Raw genomic sequence first — 21,469 nt, forward strand, 5'->3', positions numbered from 1 at the left:
TGTTGCCAGATGCAGCAGAGCCGCCCCAGAACATCCCCGAGCTCCTCCATGTTGCCAGATGCAGCCGAGCCGCCCCAGAACATCCCCGAGCTCCTCCATGTTGCCAGATGCAGCAGAGCCGCCCCAGAACATCTCCGAGCTCCTCCATGTTGCCAGATGCAGCAGAACCACCACAGAACATCCCCGAGCTTGTCAATGTGCAGGAGAGCCGCCCCAGAACATCTCCGAGCTCCTCCACTGTGCCAGATGCAGCCAAGCCGCCCCAGAACATCCCCGAGCTCCTCCATGTGCCAGATGCAGCAGAGCCGCCCCAGAACATCTCCGAGCTTCTCCATGTTGCCAGATGCAGCAGAACCACCACAGAACATCTCTGAGCTCCTCCATGTTGCCAGATGCAGCAGAACCACCACAGAACATCCCCGAGCTTGTCAATGTGCAGGAGAACTGCCCCAGAACATCCCCGAGCGCCTTCATGTTGCCAGATGCAGCAGAGCCGCCCCAGAACATCCCGGAGCTCGTCCATGTTGCCAGATGCAGCAGAGCCGCCCCAGAACATTCCCGAGCTCCTCCACTGTGCCAGATGCAGCCAAGCCGCCCCAGAACATTCCCGAGCTCCTCCACTGTGCCAGATGCAGCCAAGCCGCCCCAGAACATCCCCGAGCTCCTCCATGTGCCAGATGCAGCAGAGCCGCCCCAGAACATCTCCGAGCTTCTCCATGTTGCCAGATGCAGCAGAACCACCACAGAACATCTCTGAGCTCCTCCATGTTGCCAGATGCAGCAGAACCACCACAGAACATCCCCGAGCTTGTCAATGTGCAGGAGAGCTGCCCCAGAACATCCCCGAGCGCCTTCATGTTGCCAGATGCAGCAGAGCCGCCCCAGAACATCCCCGAGCTCCTCCATGTTGCCAGATGCAGCAGAGCCGCCCCAGAACATTCCCGAGCTCTTCCATGTGCCAGATGCAGCCAAGCCGCCCCAGAACATCCCCGAGCGCCTTCATGTTGCCAGATGCAGCAGAGCCTCCCCAGAACATCCCCGAGCGCCTTCATGTTGCCAGATGCAGCAGAGCCGCCCCAGAACATCCCCGAGCACCTTCATGTTGCCAGATGCAGCAGAGCCGCCCCAGAACATTCCCGAGCTCTTCCATGTGCCAGATGCAGCCAAGCCGCCCCAGAACATCCCTGAGCGCCTTCATGTTGCCAGATGCAGCAGAGCCGCCCCAGAACATCTCAGAGCTCCTCCATGTGCCAGATGCAGCAGAGCCGCCCCAGAACATCCCCGAGCTCCTCCATGTGCCAGATGCAGCAGAGCCGCCCCAGAACATCCCCGAGCTCCTCCATGTGCCAGATGCAGCCAAGCCGCCCCAGAACATCCCCGAGCTCTTCCATGTGCCAGATGCAGCAGAGCCGCCGCAGAACATCTCAGAGCTCCTCCATGTGTCATACCACGTGCAATGTTCTGTTCTTTGGTAATTTTTGCTTCTATCAACATAAAGCTGATGCGACGCCACAAAGATCCAGTTTTGACTCCTCCGTCCACAGGATGTTCTCCAGAATCTTTGTGGTTTATCAACATACATTGTGGCAAATTCCAGTCTGGCTTTCTTATGATTTGCTTTCAGTGGTTTCTTCCTCGTTTGTCTTTCATGAAGTCCACCTTGCCCAATGCATCGCCAGATGGTGCGATCTGACACTGATGGACCTGGAACTCTGATTTCACCTCTAATCTCTTTGAAAGTTGTTCTGGGCTCTGTGGTTCCCATTCATGGTATCCATTTCCTCAATTTGTCACCTGTTTTCCTCTTGGAGCCTCGTCCAGGGAGGTCGGCTACAGACCGATAGACACTTCTGGAGAATATGTGCAGCTGCAGTAACAGGAACATCTGGCTGTTTGGATAGCTTTCTGTGCTCCATGTTCAGTGTGGTCCACACCATTATAACAAACAGCACGGTGACTACTTTTATCGAACACCCATGACTGCACCACGTGGGAGGAGATCTGCCCACCAAGGATAAAAAGGGCGGCACCTCTCTCGCGCATCAGTTGGTTTACTGTCCTTGATGGGAGAACCTGTAATGGGCTTTCCTGTTGAAGACGTCGAAAGATTCCATTCAAGCTCTGGCCAGCCGGTTCAGGCAGGGATCTCTTTGATGCCTCGGCCGGCGCAGGGCTCCTGAAGGCACCATGGTGGACCCGAGAGGGCTCACACACGTGTGCGGCAGCGTGGTGAGTGGCATCCCCTGTCTGGGGATAGGCGGTTCTGACATCGCGCAGGCTGTGGGCGTATAATGCCCGCCGTGTCATGTAATCCTCCCTGCAGTCACAAGGGGGCTGAAGCCGGAAGTGCCGCGCTCTGAAAAGGGGCGGGCGCATGACTAGCACGGCTGATGATGTCATTGAGAGGCGCCGTGACGCGCCCAAGGAGCTGTCTCGCCTGGATCACCCCATGAGACGGTGGATATTGCGGGGAGGTGTGTAATTTCGGGCCAGAAGCGGCACTGACATGACCCGAATGTCTCCGGTACCTTGCACAATCAGACCGTGGAGAGGCGTGGATCTGCAAGCCGGTCTGGTCAACGAAGCTCCAGCAAGGTGGACGAATCTGCAGCCTCTAGAGACTATCTCCCAGCTGAGAAGGGTCCTTCCTCAAACCGGTACCATTTGAGTAAGTTGAGGTGGTAAGTAATCTTCATGAAAGTTCACTTGGTAATAGGGTGTCCTCTTCTTTCTTATCTATATTGCCAGGGAAAGAAGTGCGTTACTAAGACCAAGCACAAGGAGTGTGCTCTGTGCAGAGCCCTTTTAGCCGACTCGTATCAAAAAAGGCTTTGTCAGTCATGTATTCAACAGACTGGAGCAGAGGAGACCCCTAGCTTTACTACCGGTTTAAAAACCATTATTAAAGCAGAGCTCAGTAAGGCCCTCTGTAAAAAAGGAAGACAAAAAAGAGAAATGGATAGGGATATCTCCCGGGTTTCTGATGTCTCCCTTTTATCGGTCTATGAGGATAACTCGGCTGGTTCATCATAATCAGCCTCTTCCTCCGATAGTGGCTCAGAGCTCCATTGTTTTCCGTTAAATGAGGTTGATGGTCTAGTTAAAGCTGTCCGAGCTACCATGGGCATTGTGGACACTAGGCCTGATGAGGTCAGTGCAGGATTTGATGTTCTGTGGCCTAGAGAAAATCCAAGGGCTGGTGCAGAAATAATGGAAGCGCCCAGAAAGGAAGGGCTCCCTAAATGAAAATACCCCTTTTGAAGAACCATCTTCATTTTTTTGGGACAAAGCCCCAAGACTGGATGTTGCAATAACTAAAGCGTCCAGGAAAACCTGTCTGCCCTTTGACGATATGGGGGCATTGAAAGACCCACTTGATGGAAAAGCTGACGCTTATGTCAACGGTACTTGGGAGATATCGGCAGGTGCCTTAAAGCCGGTAATAGCAGCAACATGCACAGCCAAGTCATTGATGATCTGGAATCCCAGCTGAAAGACAGCGTGGCAAGGAAGGATGTCTTGTCCACCATTCTGCTGATGCAAGGTGCATCAGCCTTTTTGGCAGATGCCTCAGCGGACTCTATGAGGTTTGCTGCGAGGTTGGCCACCCTTTCTAATGCTGTAGGTCTTTGTGGCTGAAGTGTTGGCCAGGGGATATTCAGGCCAGAGCGAGACTATGCTCCATTCCTTGTGAGGGAGAGTATCTCTTTCGTCCAGCTCTGAACGAGATCCTTGGAAAAGGGAGAGACTTGAAAAAAGGATTCCCTAATCTATCCATGCCTACATATAGGTGATGTTTCCGGAAGAGAGAATTTATCCGAAGAAAGCCTCCTTAAGATCAGGACAAATGGGAAGATCGCAGAGGAAAAGGTAGAGTTCTTTTGTTCGGGTCCTCCTCTCAGGGGCCCCGAAAACTGAGTCAATGACTCCCAGCCCAAGTAGGGGGAAGGATTTCTTACTTCTTGCCTGCATGGGAAGGAATTTCAGCCAGTAATTGGATCCTCAGCCTAATTAGATCAGGTCTGAAGTTAGAGTTCCAGTCGGTTCCTCAAGGAAGGTTTGTTCTGACCCTTTCTCCTTCCTCCCTGAGAGAACAGTCAGCCCAACAAAAATAAGTTCTGGACCTAGTTCAGAAGGCCCTCCTTTTGGAAGTCTGAAAGAGGGAAGGGGTTCTACTGCCTCCTCTTTCTGATATCTAAACCAGATGGCTCCTTCAGGACTATTGTTAATCTGAAAGCCTTGAATAAATTCCTGAAAATACAAACCTTTAAAATGGAGTCTATCAAATCGGCAATAAAACTGCTTTTTTTTCTGGTTGTTACATGGTGGTTCTGGATTTAAAAGGTGCGTACTATCACGTGCCCATAAATGTGGAATATTAGAGTTACCTTAGGGTGGCGTTGGTCATTGACGGGGTGGTTAGGCACTTCCAATTCAGGGCCCTCCCATTTGGATTAGCAATAGCCCCTAGGGTATTTACAAAGGTAGTGGCGGAAGTCATGCCTCGTATCCGAGAAGGAGATATTTTGATCATCCCTTATCTGGACGATTCCTTGGTGGTAGGTAAGTCGGCCCACCAATATAATAAACACCTAGAGGAGATAATGACCACCATAAGAAGTCTGGGCCGGTTGTTAAATATAGAGAAATCCAGTACCCTTAAAAGCTCAGCAGTTTCTTGGGTTTATGCTGGATTCGGAGATTCAGGAATCTTACCTCCCAGTTTCTAAAATAGAGAAAATCTAGTGCCAGGTGAAAAAAGCTGAGTCCCCTCCATGTCTCTTAGGGGTGCAATGTCACTGCCGGGTACTTTGACATCATGCTTCCCTGCAGTTTTATGGGCCCAATTCCATTCCAGGGTTCTGCAGTGGGATGTGTTACATAATGAGTTTTTGGTGGTAGTTAGATGGATCAAACCTGTCCAGGGGGGTTTCCTGGGTGGTTGATATCACTAAAATAGTCACCACGGATGCAAGTCCCACAGCGTGGGGAGCCCATCTAGGTACGGAGGTGATGCAGGGAGTCTGGACGGAGAGTGAGAGAATCCTTTCCTCCAATGTAAAGGAGTTACTAGCTGTGACGAAACAACTTCTTATCTTAATCTGCCAGACATTTAGATTTGTTAAGCCAAGAAAAATACACTATTATCTTTGACTTTTGAAAGTATGTGTTTCTTTGGCTGGTCAAGAAGGACAGTGACTCGGTGTTTGGGAACGATGATGTTTGTTAATATGCTAATTGCATATTGTTTTAAACCAGCTAGTTTATTCACAAGAGCAGGGGGATTAGCTCAAACAATGAAACCAGAGTGAGCCCTGCACATTCCCCTCCCCCGACCTGTGACTGATGACCTTAGCCACATATGTAAATATAAAAATGTTTTTCTATCCTGCTGCAAGGAGAAGCAGAGATTCTGTCAGTCTTCAGGACATCAGCATGGTAGCATGGCTTCATCCAGAGAGACACAGATTTGGATTCCACAGGATTCTAGCCTAAGGGTATATGGCTCTGACTGGAAGGATACATGTCTGCTCCATTGACCATCAGAGAACCCATGGATACATTTGGGGAGACCAGGTTGGGACAATGAGGTCGTCTGGCCCCATGGATATGTTGTTTGGGGTTGCCAGGTGGGACCCACTGGTCGCCTGGAGCCCTTGGAGACATTCGGAGAAGCCAGATTGGGACCCTCGTGTCTCCTGGCCTTGTACATTGATGGACTGTCAGCTTCCTAAGCTTGCCGCTACCTCCTCTCTGTGGGGGCCCACCAAAAGTCGGGGGCCATTGGTTGAGGTAGTTGGCCCTGAAAGTCCCAAAGTTGTGGCTGCTCGGCGGGCCAGCAGAAGGGTGAGAATGTGTAATGTTGCACCATCTTGGGCATTTGCTGGGATTGTTCTGTCTTTATTGTCCGCTTTGTGGTTCAATAAAATATTGCCACGCTCTTTTACCCTCACCCTGTGTTGTCTGAGTAGTGTTATGCCCACAGAAGACCCGGGGTTTTCACACTAGCTGTGAAGCGGGCTGTAAGAAAGTTCCTTATGTCCCTACAGGGCCAGAATGTCAAGATCCTCTCGGACAATTGAGTATCTGTGGCCTACATAAACCGCCAGGGGCAAAGTCGGTAAAAAACCTAAAGAGTGACAGATCATTTGTTTCAGATAGCGGAGGAGCATCTCCTCTCCATGACGGCCCTACACATAAGGGGAAAGGAAAATACCAAGTCAAATTTCCTAAGCTGCAGTCCTCTGAGACAAGGGGAATAGGTGCTGGATCAAAATATCGCACAGAGAGTCCGGATGTGGGGCCTTCTGGTGGTAGATCTCTTTGCCACAAGATTAAACCGAAAGGTGAGGGATTTCTGTTTCCTGAACCCCAGGGAAGATCCCTTAGCTGTAGACTCTTTCCTGATTCCCTGGGATTTCAGTCTGGCATATGCCTTCCCTCCAGTTTCACCGATTCCCCTGGTCTTAAGAAAAATCAGGGAAGACTAGCCGAGGATCATGTTAACTGCCCCTTTCTGGCCCAGGAGGTTTTGGTTCTCGAGTCTGAGAAGGATGTCAGTGGGTTCTGCCATAAATCCCCGAGTCTGAGAAGGATGTCGGTGGGTTCTGCCGTAAATCCCCGAGTCTGAGAAGGATGTCTGTGGGTTCTGCCGTAAATCCCCGAGTCTGAGAAGGATGTCAGTGGGTTCTGCCGTAAATCCCCGAGTCTGAGAAGGATGTCAATGGGTTCTGCCGTAAATCCCCGAGTCTGAGAAGGATGTCGGTGGGTTCTGCCGTAAATCCCCGAGTCTGAGAAGGATGTCGGTGGGTTCTGCCGTAAATCCCAAACCTCCTTTCCCAAGGGCCAATATTTCATCCACAAGTAACCAGCCTCCACTTGACAGCGTGGAACTTGAAAGTACATTGTTAGAAAAGAGAGGTTTTTCCGCTAATCTTATACCCACTCTGCTTGAGTAGGAAACCTATCACTACTCAAATATACACTAGAACTTGGAGAAAGGGGTTTTATTCTTTTCAGATTCTAGGGTGGAGGAATGGGCACCAATAGGAAAGATTCTGGAGTTTCTGAAGAAGGGCCTTGAGTTAGGGTTATCCACCAGCATCCTAAAAGTACAGGTGTCTGCTCTCGGGGCTCTGTATAGTTGTGATCTGGTGGGTAACTATTGCGTTTCACATTTTATTTAAGCATCTTTAAGATCTAGATCCATTTCTAAAGTAAACTTGGTACTATTGGCCTTAAATTTGGTCCTGACAGCCTTAACTGACACACGCCATTGGAAACCATAGAGTCAGCAACTCTTTTAAAGTTCTTTCCTTCAAAACAGCCCTAATAGTAGCATTAAATTCAGCCAGAAGAGTTAGTGATATTCAGGCTCTTTCTATAGCCCCGCCATTTACCCAGATGATAGTCATCTTTAAACCAGATCCGGTCTACCTTCCTAAGGTGGCAAGTCGGTTCCATAGACTACAGGAACTTCCATCCATCCTTTTGTCCCAATCCAAAGAACCAGCAGGAGGAGAGATTGCATACTTTAGATGTTAGGAGATGTGTAGTTAGGTACCTTTCAGGAATGGATTGTAGAAAAGATAGGTCATTTTTTTTGTATCCTTCCAGGGTTCTAGAAAGGGTGTAGGGCCTCAAAAAGTACTATTTCATTACTTATATCTGCTTCTCGTTAACCCATTGTTTGTGATAAGCATTATGAACTCCTATTAGACACTGTTGTTGCTAGGTTATAACCTGCATCCACTCCAGTTAACCCATCTTTTGCTGTAAGCGCCACACTTATTGGAGCCTGTTCACGTTATGTGGCATCCTGTTGTGGACTTTGCTTTCTACATCAGTGCACTGCTTGAGTGTTGCCTGTTTCCTCTCCTTCTACCCTCCTGATTTTGTGGCTTCCGGTATGTCCTTCCTCACTTGATTGTCTGCCATCCAGGAAAGCCTGTTGTCCAAGTCTATAGTTTATTCACTTTAAAAAATAGTTTATTCACTTAAGAAAAGTTTAGAAAATTGATTAGAATCCTTCAGATACAATTGATATAACTTTCTCCAAACAGACAGTCTTTTATAAAGATGTCAGATTTCTGTGATAAGCGTCCTGCCATTAATCTAACCAGGTTATTACAGGATTGTGCTAGTGGGATCCTTCCAACCACCTTTTAAATCAGGTAATAATACCCATGAGCGATGGCAAAATCATCAGCTGGGGCACACACACCTGCACCTACCTGTGTAGCCAAAGGCACATAACCGCGCCGTCCCCGCTCACTGTATTGTCAGCACGCCCCGGCACTCTGCACCTTGCAGCACATCTGTGCAGAGACTGCTATCCACCAAAGTGCGGGGCGTGCTTACAGTACAGTGAGCGGGAACCCCCTGCACTGCCCCTATTACTGAAAGCCAGCGGCTGCTGAGAGGAAAGAAATTTTTTCTCCCAGTAGCTGCATTTTCAGATAGGTGGCCGGGCACATGGGAATGCTATTTACCTACAGATTAATCCTACATCCTTCATTTTGCACTTAAGCAAGCAAAAATGTTTTGAAATCTTAAAAAAAAATTGTAAAAAAACAAAAAAAAAAACCCCTAATCTTCTACAGGGAGAGGAGGGTCCCACATCCCAGCTCGTCCTCGTGTCCCTACATCCTGGCTTTCACGTTGCCTGATGGAAGCATGGGCTATGGCCTCTTCAGGCTGTTTGTTAGCCTGGATCACAGCTAAAGGGTTCAGGCTGTAAGAGAAGATGGTAGCGCTGCCCATGACCCACACGGAGATCGCACCCTATAAATGTGGTTGGCAATGACGGGGGACGTACAAGCAGCGCTCACTATAGCACTATAGCACGCTGGGCTCCGCTCACAGGCCATAGATGGTCTCTCTAATACAGTTATATGAAAAAGTTTGGGCACCCTATTAATCTTAACCTTAATGTTTTATAAAAATTGGTGTTTTTGCAGCAGCTATTTCAGTTTGATCTATGTAATAACTGTTGGACACAGTAATGTTTCTGCCTTGAAATGAGGTTTATTGTACTAACAGAAAATGTGCAATCTGCATTCAAACAAAATTTGACAGGTGCATAAGTATGGGCACCCCACCAGAAAAGTGACATTAATATTTAGTAGATCCTCCTTTTTGCCCCTAGTCGCTTCCTGTAGCTTTTAATGAGTTCCTGGATCCTGGATGAAGGTATTTTTGACCATTCCTCTTTACAAAACAATTCCAGTTCAGTTAAGTTTGATGGTCGCCGAGCATGGACAGCCCTCTTCACATGATCCCACAGATGTTCAATGATATTCAGGTCTGGGGACTGGGATGGCCTTTCCAGAACATTGTAATTGTTCCTCTGCATGAATGCCTGAGTAGATTTGGAGCGGTGTTTTGGATCATTGGCTTGCTGAAAGATCCATCCCCTGCGTAACTTCAACTTTGTCACTGATTCTTGAACATTATTGTCAAGAATCTGCTGATACTGAGTGGAATCCATGCGTCCCTCAACTTTAACAAGATTCCCGGTGCCGGCATTGGCCACACAGCCCCAAAGCATGATGGAACCTCCACCAAATTTTACTGTGGGTAGCAAGTGTTTTTCTTGGAATGCTGTGTTTTTTTGCTGCCATGCATAACGCCTTTTTGTATGACCAAACAACTCAATCTTGGTTTCATCAGTCCACAGGACCTTCTTCCAAAAAGAAATTGGCTTCTCCAAATGTGCTTTTGCATACTTCAGCCGACTCTGTTTGTGGCGTGCTTGCAGAAACTGCTTCTTTTGCATCACTCTCCCATACAGCTTCTCCTTGTGCAAAGTGCATTGTATAGGTGACCTATGCACAGTGACACCATCTGCAGCAAGTTGATGCTGCAGCTCTCTGGAGGTGGTCTGAGGATTGTCCTTGACTGATCTCACCATTCTTCTTCTCTGCCTTTCTGATGTATTTCTTGGCCTGGCACTTCTGGCCTTAACAAGAACTGTCCCTGTGTTCTTCCATTTCCTTACTATGTTCCTCACAGTGGAAACTGACAGGTTAAATCTCTGAGACAGCTTTTTGTATCCTTCCCCTGAACAACTATGTTGAATAATCTTTGTTTTCAGATAATTTGACAGTTGTTTTGAGGAGCCCATGATGCCACTCTTCAGAGGAGATTCAAACAGGAGAACAACTTGCAAGTGGCCACTTTAAGTAGCTTTTCTCATGATTGCATACACCTGACTATGAAGTTCAAAGCTCAATGGGGTTACAAAACCAAAAAAAGTGCTTTAGTAAGTCAGTAAAAAGTAGGTAGGAGTATTTAAAGCAAGAAAATAAGGGTGCCCATACTTATGCACCTGTCAAATTTTGTTTAAATGCAGATTGCACATTTTCTGTTAGTACAATAAACCTCATTTCAAGGCAGAAACATTACTGTATCCAACAGTTATTACATAGATCAAACTGAAAGAGCTGCTGCAAAAACACCAATTTATATAAAACATTAAGCTTAAGATTAATAGGGGTGCCCAAACTTTTTCATATAACTGTATGTCCTTGGCTACTGATGTCTCCCTGTTGGGGCATACGAGTTGTATCATTGGAGAGAAAAGGGTTAAACTGTTTAGGCTGACACTGTATATGGGGGGTGTCACCTGACTGCCGCCATTATTCTTCTCTCTTTCAGAGTCTGTTCCTCCCTCATGGATTTCCAGACAGTGTCAGTGAAGACTATTTGGAGTATCAGCTTTGGGACACATTGCAGGTGACTGACGAGGCCCGCACTTCTGGGAGGTGGGGGATGAGGCCTGGGGGGTGGGAGACTTGTCTCCCACGTCTGGGGGTCGTGCGGGGGAGGCATGACCCGCCTATCTGGTGGGGTGACGACGAGGGGTGGGGGACGAGGCGCACACATCTAGGGTGGTTCCTGGGGACTGGGGGACGAGGCCTACGCATCTGGAGGATGGGGGACGAGGCCTTGGGGTTGGGTACAAGTACCGCACGGCTGGGGGGCGTGCGGTGGGGGACCGGGTCCCCGCGTCTGTATGGCATATGGGGGTAGGCCCGGGGGGCGTGCGGAAAGAGTCCCGCGCATCTGGGGAAGGGGGGGGCGTGCAGGAAGAGGCCCGCGCGTCTGGAGGAGAGGGGATGTGCAGGAAGAGGCACGCGCATCTGTGGGAGGGGGTCGTGCAGGAAGAGGCCTGCGTGTCTGGGGGATGGGGGAGGCGTGCAGGAAGAGGCCCGCGCGTCTGGGGGATGGGGGAGGCGTGCAGGAAGAGGCCCGCGCGTCTGGAGGATGGGGGAGGCGTGCAGGAAGAGGCCCGCGCGTCTGGAGGAGAGGGGATGTGCAGGAAGAGGCACGCGCATCTGTGGGAGGGGGGGGCGTGCAGGAAGAGGCCTGCGCATCTGTGGGAGGGGGGGGGCGTGCAGGAAGAGGCCTGCGCATCTGTGGGAGGGGGGGGCGTGCAGGAAGAGGCCTGCGCATCTGTGGGAGGGGGGGGCGTGCAGGAAGAGGCCTGCGCTTCTGGGAGAGGGGAGGCATGCAAGAAGAGGCCCGCGCGTCTGGAGGATGGGGGGGGGGGCGTGCAGGAAGAGGTCTGTGGGGGGGGGGGCGTGCAGGAAGAGGCACGCGCATCTATGGGAGGGGGTCGTGCAGGAAGAGGCCTGCGCGTCTGGGGGATGGGGGAGGCGTGCAGGAAGAGGCCTGCGCATCTGGGGGATTGGGGAGGCGTGCAGGAAGAGGCCTGCGCATCTGGGGGATGGGGGAGGCGTGCAGGAAGAGGCCTGCGCATCTGTGGGAGGGGGTCGTGCAGGAAGAGGCCTGCGCGTCTGGGGGATGGGGGAGGCGTGCAGGAAGAGGCCTGCGCATCTGTGGGAGGGGGGCGTGCAGGAAGAGGCCTGCGCATCTGTGGGAGGGGGTCGTGCAGGAAGAGGCCTGCGCGTCTGGGGGATGGGGGAGGCGTGCAGGAAGAGGCCTGCGCATCTGGGGGATGGGGGAGGCGTGCAGGAAGAGGCCTGCGCGTCTGTGGGAGGGGGGGGGCGTGCAGAAAGAGGCCTGCGCGTCTGGGGGATGGGGGAGGCGTGCAGGAAGAGGCCTGCGCATCTGGGGGATGGGGGAGGCGTGCAGGAAGAGGCCTGCGCGTCTGTGGGAGGGGGGGGAGTGCAGGAAGAGGCCTGCGCGTCTGTGGGAGGGGGGGGCGTGCAGGAAGAGGCCTGCGCGTCTGGGGGATGGGGGAGGCGTCCAGGAAGAGGCCTGCGCATCTTTGGGATGGGGGGGGAGTGTGCAGGAAGAGGCCTGCGCGTCTAGGGGATGGGGGAGGCGTTCAGGAAGAGGCCTGCGCATCTGTGGGAGGGGGTCGTGCAGGAAGAGGCCTGCGCGTCTGGGGGATGGGGGGGGCGTGCAGGAAGAGGCCTGCGTGTCTGTGGGAGGGGGGGGCGTGCAGGAAGAGGCCTGCGTGTCTGTGGGAGGGGGGGGGGGCGTGCAGGAAGAGGCCTGCGCGTCTGGGGGATGCGGGGGGGGGGGGGGGAGTGTGCAGGAAGAGGCCTGCGCGTCTGGAGGAGAGGGGATGTGCAGGAAGAGGCACGCGCATCTGTGGGAGGGGGTCGTGCAGGAAGAGGCCTGCACGTCTGGGGGATGGGGGAGGCGTGCAGGAAGAGGCCTGCGCATCTGGGGGATGGGGGAGGCGTGCAGGAAGAGGCCTGCGCGTCTGTGGGAGGGGGGGGAGTGCAGGAAGAGGCCTGCGCGTCTGGGGGATGGGGGAGGCGTGCAGGAAGAGGCCTGCGCGTCTGGGGGATGGGGGGGGGGTGTGCAGGAAGAGACCTTGGGGATGGGGGGGGTCGTGCAGGAAGAGGCCTGCGCGTCTGGGGGAGGGGGGGGCGTGCAGGAAGAGGCCTGCGCGTCTGGGGGATGGGGGGGAGTGTGCAGGAAGAGGCCTGCGCATCTGGGGGATGGGGGGGAGTGTTCAGGAAGAGGCCTGCGCGTCTGGGGGATGGGGGAGGCGTGCAGGAAGAGGCCTGCGCATCTGTGGGAGGGGGTCGTGCAGGAAGAGGCCTGCGCGTCTGGGGGATGGGGGGGGCGTGCAGGAAGAGGCCTGCGCGTCTGGGGGATGGGGGGGGCGTGCAGGAAGAGGCCTGCGCATCTGGGGGATGGTGGAGGCGTGCAGGAAGAGGCCTGCGCGTCTGTGGGAGGGGGGGGAGTGCAGGAAGAGGCCTGCGCGTCTGGGGGATGGGGGAGGCGTGCAGGAAGAGGCCTGCGCGTCTGGGGGATGGGGGGGGGGGGGAGTGTGCAGGAAGAGGCCTTGGGGATGGGGGGGGTCGTGCAGGAAGAGGCCTGCGCGTCTGGGGGAGGGGGGGCGTGCAGGAAGAGGCCTGCGCGTCTGGGGGAGGGGGGGGCGTGCAGGAAGAGGCCTGCGCGTCTGGGGGATGGGGGGGGGGAGTGTGCAGGAAGAGGCCCGCGCGTCTGGGGGATGGGGAGGAGTGTGCAGGAAGAGGCCCGCGCGTCTGGATGAGGGAGGTGTGTGGGAAGAGGCCCGCGTGTCTGGGGGATGGGTGCAGGAAGAGGTTTGCGCGTCTGGGGTATGGGGGAGGCGTGTAGGAAGAGGCCTGCGCGTCTGGGGGATGGGGGGGAGGGGAGTGTGCAGGAAGAGGCCTGCGTGTCTGGGGGATGGGTGCAGGAAGAGGCCTGCGCGTCTGGGGGATGGGTGCAGGAAGAGGCCCGCGCGTCTGGATAAGGGAGGTGTGTGGGAAGAGGCCCGCGTGTCTGGGGGATGGGTGCAGGAAGAGGCCCGCGCGTCTGGATAAGGGAGGTGTGTGGGAAGAGGCCCGCGCGTCTGGGGGATGGGGGGGGAGTGTGCAGGAAGAGGCCCGCGCGTCTGGATGAGGGAGGTGTGTGGGAAGAGCCCTGCGCGTCTGGGGGATGGGTGCAGGAAGAGGCCTGCGCGTCTGGGGGATGGGTGCAGGAAGAGGCCTGCGCGTCTGGGGGATGGGTGCAGGAAGAGGCCTGCGCGTCTGGGGGATGGGTGCAGGAAGAGGCCCGCGCGTCTGGGGGATGGGTGCAGGAAGAGGCCCGCGCGTCTGGGGGATGGGTGCAGGAAGAGGCCCGCGCGTCTGGGGGATGGGTGCAGGAAGAGGCCCGCGCGTCTGGGGGATGGGTGCAGGAAGAGGCCCGCGCGTCTGGGGGATGGGGGAGGCGTGCAGGAAGAGGCCCGCGCGTCTGGGGGATGGGGAGGAGTGTGCAGGAAGAGGCCCGCGCGTCTGGGGGATGGGGAGGAGTGTGCAGGAAGAGGCCCGCGCGTCTGGGGGATGGGGAGGAGTGTGCAGGAAGAGGCCCGCGTGTCTGGGGGATGGGGGGGGGAGTGTGCAGGAAGAGGCCCGCGTGTCTGGGAAGGGGGCGTTCAGGCATCTGGGGGATGGCAGGACGAGGCTCGTGCGAGACGAGGCCTGCATGTCGGGGGGCTGATGACGCTAGCGTATGTGTGCGCGATGCGATGCCCTCAAATCTGGGAGGGGGCGACTGATGGCGCCAGAGTGTGCAGTGCGACGCCTGCACTTTCTGACCTTCCTACGTTGTGATTTCCAGGCCTTCTCCAGCAGTGTCACAGGCTCGCTGGCCACTCATGCTCTTCTCCGTGGATCCGGTGAGGAAGAGGCCTGCGCGTCTGGGGGAGGGGGGGGCGTGCAGGAAGAGGCCTGCGCGTCTGGGGGATGGGTGCAGGAAGAGGCCCGCGCGTCTAGGGGATGGGGAGGAGTGTGCAGGAAGAGGCCCGCGCGTCTGGGGGATGGGTGCAGGAAGAGGTTTGCGCGTCTGGGGTATGGGGGAAGCGTGTAGGAAGAGGCCTGCGCGTCTGGGGGATGGGGGGGAGGGGAGTGTGCAGGAAGAGGCCTGCGCGTCTGGGGGAGGGGGGGGCGTGCAGGAAGAGGCCTGCGCATCTGGGGGATGGGGGAGGCGTGCAGGAAGAGGCCTGCGCATCTGGGGGATGGGGGAGGCGTGCAGGAAGAGGCCTGCGCGTCTGTGGGAGGGGGGGGGCGTGCAGAAAGAGGCCTGCGCGTCTGGGGGATGGGGGAGGCGTGCAGGAAGAGGCCTGCGCATCTGGGGGATGGGGGGGGGGGGGAGTGTGCAGGAAGAGGCCCGCGCGTCTGGAGGAGAGGAGATGTGCAGGAAGAGGCACGCGCATCTGTGGGAGGGGGTCGTTCAGGAAGAGGCCTGCGCGTCTGGGGGATGGGGGAGGCGTGCAGGAAGAGGCCTGCGCGTCTGGGGGATGGGGGAGGCGTGCAGGAAGAGGCCTGCGCATCTGGGGGATGGGGGGGAGTGTGCAGGAAGAGGCCTGCGCGTCTGGGGGATGGGGGAGGCGTGCAGGAAGAGGCCTGCGCATCTGTGGGAGGGGGTCGTGCAGGAAGAGGCCTGCGCGTCTGGGGGATGGGGGGGCGTGCAGGAAGAGGCCTGCGCATCTGGGGGATGGGGGAGGCGTGCAGGAAGAGGCCTGCGCATCTGGGGGATGGGGGAGGCATGCAGGAAGAGGCCTGCGCGTCTGTGGGAGGGGGGGGAGTGCAGGAAGAGGCCTGCGCGTCTGTGGGAGGGGGGGGCGTGCAGGAAGAGGCCTGCGCGTCTGGGGGATGGGGGAGGCATCCAGGAAGAGGCCTGCGCGTCTAGGGGATGGGGGAGGCGTTCAGGAAGAGGCCTGCGCATCTGTGGGAGGGGGTCGTGCAGGAAGAGGCCTGCGCGTCTGGGGGATGGGGGGGGCGTGCAGGAAGAGGCCTGCGTGTCTGTGGGAGGGGGGGGCGTGCAGGAAGAGGCCTGCGTGTCTGTGGGAGGGGGGGGGGCGTGCAGGAAGAGGCCTGCGCGTCTGGGGGATGCGGGGGGGGGGGGGGGGGAGTGTGCAGGAAGAGGCCTGCGCGTCTGGAGGAGAGGGGATGTGCAGGAAGAGGCACGCGCATCTGTGGGAGGGGGTCGTGCAGGAAGAGGCCTGCACGTCTGGGGGATGGGGGAGGCGTGCAGGAAGAGGCCTGCGCATCTGGGGGATGGGGGAGGCGTGCAGGAAGAGGCCTGCGCGTCTGTGGGAGGGGGGGGAGTGCAGGAAGAGGCCTGCGCGTCTGGGGGATGGGGGAGGCGTGCAGGAAGAGGCCTGCGCGTCTGGGGGATGGGGGGGGGGTGTGCAGGAAGAGACCTTGGGGATGGGGGGGGTCGTGCAGGAAGAGGCCTGCGCGTCTGGGGGAGGGGGGGGCGTGCAGGAAGAGGCCTGCGCGTCTGGGGGATGGGGGGGAGTGTGCAGGAAGAGGCCTGCGCATCTGGGGGATGGGGGGGAGTGTTCAGGAAGAGGCCTGCGCGTCTGGGGGATGGGGGAGGCGTGCAGGAAGAGGCCTGCGCATCTGTGGGAGGGGGTCGTGCAGGAAGAGGCCTGCGCGTCTGGGGGATGGGGGGGGCGTGCAGGAAGAGGCCTGCGCATCTGGGGGATGGTGGAGGCGTGCAGGAAGAGGCCTGCGCGTCTGTGGGAGGGGGGGGAGTGCAGGAAGAGGCCTGCGCGTCTGGGGGATGGGGGAGGCGTGCAGGAAGAGGCCTGCGCGTCTGGGGGATGGGGGGGGGGGAGTGTGCAGGAAGAGGCCTTGGGGATGGGGGGGGTCGTGCAGGAAGAGGCCTGCGCGTCTGGGGGAGGGGGGGCGTGCAGGAAGAGGCCTGCGCGTCTGGGGGAGGGGGGGGCGTGCAGGAAGAGGCCTGCGCGTCTGGGGGATGGGGGGGGGGGGAGTGTGCAGGAAGAGGCCCGCGCGTCTGGGGGATGGGGAGGAGTGTGCAGGAAGAGGCCCGCGCGTCTGGATGAGGGAGGTGTGTGGGAAGAGGCCCGCGTGTCTGGGGGATGGGTGCAGGAAGAGGTTTGCGCGTCTGGGGTATGGGGGAGGCGTGTAGGAAGAGGCCTGCGCGTCTGGGGGATGGGGGGGAGGGGAGTGTGCAGGAAGAGGCCTGCGTGTCTGGGGGATGGGTGCAGGAAGAGGCCTGCGCGTCTGGGGGATGGGTGCAGGAAGAGGCCCGCGCGTCTGGATAAGGGAGGTGTGTGGGAAGAGGCCCGCGTGTCTGGGGGATGGGTGCAGGAAGAGGTTTGCGCATCTGGGGTATGGGGGAGGCGTGTAGGAAGAGGCCTGCACGTCTGGGGGATGGGGGGGAGGGGGGGCGTGCAGGAAGAGGCCTGCGCGTCTGGGGGAGGGGGGGGGCGTGCAGGAAGAGGCCTGCGCGTCTGGGGGATGGGTGCAGGAAGAGGCCTGCGCGTCTGGGGGATGGGGGGGGAGTGTGCAGGAAGAGGCCCGCGCGTCTGGGGGATGGGGAGGAGTGTGCAGGAAGAGGCCCGCGCGTCTGGATGAGGGAGGTGTGTGGGAAGAGGCCGCGTGTCTGGGGGATGGGTGCAGGAAGAGGTTTGCGTGTCTGGGGTATGGGGGAGGCGTGTAGGAAGAGGCCTGCGCGTCTGGGGGATGGGGGGGGGGGGAGTGTGCAGGAAGAGGCCTGCGCATCTGGGGGATGGGGGGGGAGTGTGCAGGAAGAGGCCCGCGCATCTGGGGGATGGGGGGGGGAGTGTGCAGGAAGAGGCCCGCGCGTCTGGATGAGGGAGGTGTGTGGGAAGAGGCCCGTGTGTCTGGGGGATGGGTGCAGGAAGAGGTTTGCGCGTCTGGGGTATGGGGGAGGCGGGCAGGAAGAGGCCCGCGCGTCTGGGGGATGGGGGGGGAGTGTGCAGGAAGAGGCCCGCGCGTCTGGATGAGGGAGGTGTGTGGGAAGAGCCCTGCGCGTCTGGGGGATGGGTGCAGGAAGAGGCCTGCGCGTCTAGGGGATGGGTGCAGGAAGAGGCCTGCGCGTCTGGGGGATGGGTGCAGGAAGAGGCCTGCGCGTCTGGGGGATGGGTGCAGGAAGAGGCCTGCGCGTCTGGGGGATGGGTGCAGGAAGAGGCCCGCGCGTCTGGGGGATGGGTGCAGGAAGAGGCCCGCGCGTCTGGGGGATGGGTGCAGGAAGAGGCCCGCGCGTCTGGGGGATGGGTGCAGGAAGAGGCCCGCGCGTCTGGGGGATGGGTGCAGGAAGAGGCCCGCGCGTCTGGGGGATGGGTGCAGGAAGAGGCCCGCGCGTCTGGGGGATGGGTGCAGGAAGAGGCCCGCGCGTCTGGGGGATGGGTGCAGGAAGAGGCCCGCGCGTCTGGGGGATGGGTGCAGGAAGAGGCCCGCGCGTCTGGGGGATGGGGGAGGCGTGCAGGAAGAGGCCCGCGCGTCTGGGGGATGGGGAGGAGTGTGCAGGAAGAGGCCCGCGCGTCTGGGGGATGGGGAGGAGTGTGCAGGAAGAGGCCCGCGCGTCTGGGGGATGGGGAGGAGTGTGCAGGAAGAGGCCCGCGTGTCTGGGGGATGGGGGGGGGAGTGTGCAGGAAGAGGCCCGCGTGTCTGGGAAGGGGGCGTTCAGGCATCTGGGGGATGGCAGGACGAGGCTCGTGCGAGACGAGGCCTGCATGTCGGGGGGCTGATGACGCTAGCGTATGTGTGCGCGATGCGATGCCCTCAAATCTGGGAGGGGGCGACTGATGGCGCCAGAGTGTGCAGTGCGACGCCTGCACTTTCTGACCTTCCTACGTTGTGATTTCCAGGCCTTCTCCAGCAGTGTCACAGGCTCGCTGGCCACTCATGCTCTTCTCCGTGGATCCGGTGAGGAAGAGGCCTGCGCGTCTGGGGGAGGGGGGGGCGTGCAGGAAGAGGCCTGCGCGTCTGGGGGATGGGTGCAGGAAGAGGCCCGCGCGTCTAGGGGATGGGGAGGAGTGTGCAGGAAGAGGCCCGCGCGTCTGGATGAGGGAGGTGTATGGGAAGAGGCCCGCGTGTCTGGGGGATGGGTGCAGGAAGAGGTTTGCGCGTCTGGGGTATGGGGGAAGCGTGTAGGAAGAGGCCTGCGCGTCTGGGGGATGGGGGGGAGGGGAGTGTGCAGGAAGAGGCCTGCGCGTCTGGGGGAGGGGGGGCGTGCAGGAAGAGGCCTGCGCGTCTGGGGGATGGGTGCAGGAAGAGGCCCGCGCGTCTGGATGAGGGAGGTGTGTGGGAAGAGGCCCGCGTGTCTGGGGGATGGGTGCAGGAAGAGGTTTGCGCGTCTGGGGTATGGGGGAGGCGTGTAGGAAGAGGCCTGCGCGTCTGGGGGATGGGGGGGCGTGCAGGAAGAGGCCTGCGCATCTGGGGGATGGGGGAGGCATGCAGGAAGAGGCCTGCGCATCTGTGGGAGGGGGTCGTGCAGGAAGAGGCCTGCGCGTCTGGGGGATGGGGGGGGCGTGCAGGAAGAGGCCTGTGCATCTGGGGGATGGGGGAGGCGTGCAGGAAGAGGCCTGCGCGTCTGTGGGAGGGAGGGGTGTGCAGGAAGAGGCCTGCGCGTCTGGGGGATGGGGGAGGCGTGCAGGAAGAGGCCCGCGCGTCTGGAGGAGAGGGGATGTGCAGGAAGAGGCACGCGCATCTGTGGGAGGGGGTCGTGCAGGAAGAGGCCTGCGCGTCTGGGGGATGGGGGAGGCGTGCAGGAAGAGGCCTGCGCATCTGGGGGATGGGGGGGGAGTGTGCAGGAAGAGGCCTGCGCGTCTGGGGGATGGGGGAGGCGTGCAGGAAGAGGCCTGCGCATCTGTGGGAGGGGGTCGTGCAGGAAGAGGCCTGCGCGTCTGGGGGATGGGGGGGGCATGCAGGAAGAGGCCTGCGCATCTGGGGGATGGGGGAGGCTTGCAGGAAGAGGCCTGCGCGTCTGTGGGAGGGGGGGGGGGCGTGCAGGAAGAGGCCTGCGCGTCTGGGGGATGGGGGAGGCGTGCAGGAAGAGGCCTGCGTGTCTGGGGGATGGGGGGGGGGGAGTGTGCAGGAAGAGGCCTTGGGGATGGGGGGGGTCGTGCAGGAAGAGGCCTGCGCGTCTGGGGGAGGGGGGGGTCGTGCAGGAAGAGGCCCGCGCGTCTGGGGGATGGGTGCAGGAAGAGGCCTGCGCGTCTGGGGGATGGGGGGGGGAGTGTGCAGGAAGAGGCCCGCGCGTCTGGGGGATGGGGAGGAGTGTGCAGGAAGAGGCCCGCGCGTCTGGATGAGGAAGGTGTGTGGGAAGAGGCCCGCGTGTCTGGGGGATGGGTTCAGGAAGAGGTTTGCGCGTCTGGGGTATGGGGGAGGCGTGTAGGAAGAGGTCTGGGGGAGGGGGGCGGCGTGCAGGAAGAGGCCTGCGCGTCTGGGGGATGGGTGCAGGAAGAGGCCCGCTCGTCTGGATGAGGGAGGTGTGTGGGAAGAGGCCCGCGTGTCTGGGGGATGGGTGCAGGAAGAGGTTTGCGCGTCTGGGGTATGGGGGAGGCGTGTAGGAAGAGGCCTGCACGTCTGGGGGATGGGGGGGAGGGGGGGGCGTGCAGGAAGAGGCCTGCGCGTTTGGGGGAGGGGGGGGCGTGCAGGAAGAGGCCTGTGCGTCTGGGGGATGGGTGCAGGAAGAGGCCTGCGCGTCTGGGGGATGGGGGGGGGGTGTGCAGGAAGAGGCCCGCGCGTCTGGGGGATGGGGAGGAGTGTGCAGGAAGAGGCCCGCGCGTCTGGATGAGGGAGGTGTGTGGGAAGAGGCCCGCGTGTCTGGGGGATGGGTGCAGGAAGAGGTTTGCGCGTCTGGGGTATGGGGGAGGCGTGTAGGAAGAGGCCTGCGCGTCTGGGGGATGGGGGGGGGGGGGGAGTGTGCAGGAAGAGGCCTGCGCATCTGGGGGATGGGGGGGGGGGGGGGAGTGTGCAGGAAGAGGCCTGCGCGTCTGGGGGATGGGGGGGGGGGGAGTGTGCAGGAAGAGGCCTGCGCATCTGGGGGATGGGGGGGGGAGTGTGCAGGAAGAGGCCTGCGCGTCTGGATGAGGGAGGTGTGTGGGAAGAGGCCCGCGTGTCTGGGGGATGGGTGCAGGAAGAGGCCTGCGCGTCTGGGGGATGGGTGCAGGAAGAGGTTTGCGCGTCTGGGGTATGGGAGAGGCGTGCAGGAAGAGGCCCGCGCGTCTGGGGGATGGGGAGGAGTGTGCAGGAAGAGGCCCGCGCGTCTGGATGAGGGAGGTGTGTGGGAAGAGGCCCGCGCGTCTGGGGGATGGGTGCAGGAAGAGGCCTGCGCGTCTGGGGGATGGGTGCAGGAAGAGGCCCGCGCGTCTGGATGAGGGAGGTGTGTGGGAAGAGGCCCGCGTGTCTGGGAAGGGGCCGTTCAGGCATCTGGGGGATGGCAGGACGAGGCTCGTGCGAGACGAGGCCTGCATATCGGGGGGCTGATGACGCTAGCGTATGTGTGCGCGATGCGATGCCCTCAAATCTGGGAGGGGGCGACTGATGGCGCCAGAGTGTGCAGTGCGACGCCTGCACTTTCTGACCTTCCTACGTTGTGATTTCCAGGCCTTCTCCAGCAGTGTCACAGGCTCGCTGGCCACTCATGCTCTTCTCCGTGGATCCGGTGTTGGTGACAGCTCGGCCACGGTGACAGCCGCCACTATTACCTGGATTCTCCGAGGTGCAGGTCGTCTTCCTTCCTCTCTGATGCTTTCTGT

General features: G+C 58.8%; 1 protein-coding gene across 3 annotated transcripts in view; it reads left to right on the forward strand.

Moving 5' to 3' along the window:
• RUSF1 (RUS family member 1) overlaps positions 1-21,469 on the forward strand; it is a 161,256-nt gene that overhangs the window by 71,829 nt on the left and 67,958 nt on the right. For all 3 annotated transcript variants that reach the window (XM_073649061.1, XM_073649060.1, XM_073649062.1), the window contains 2 exons: positions 10,660-10,737; positions 21,318-21,432. In XM_073649061.1, coding sequence (XP_073505162.1) covers positions 10,660-10,737; positions 21,318-21,432 — 193 coding nt within the window. The remainder of the gene's footprint in view (positions 1-10,659; positions 10,738-21,317; positions 21,433-21,469) is intronic.

Source organism: Phyllobates terribilis, unplaced genomic scaffold (genome assembly GCF_046119375.1).
Source record: "Phyllobates terribilis strain yellow unplaced genomic scaffold, ASM4611937v1 Scaffold_9__5_contigs__length_417890890, whole genome shotgun sequence".
Classification (NCBI taxonomy): domain Eukaryota; kingdom Metazoa; phylum Chordata; class Amphibia; order Anura; family Dendrobatidae; genus Phyllobates; species Phyllobates terribilis.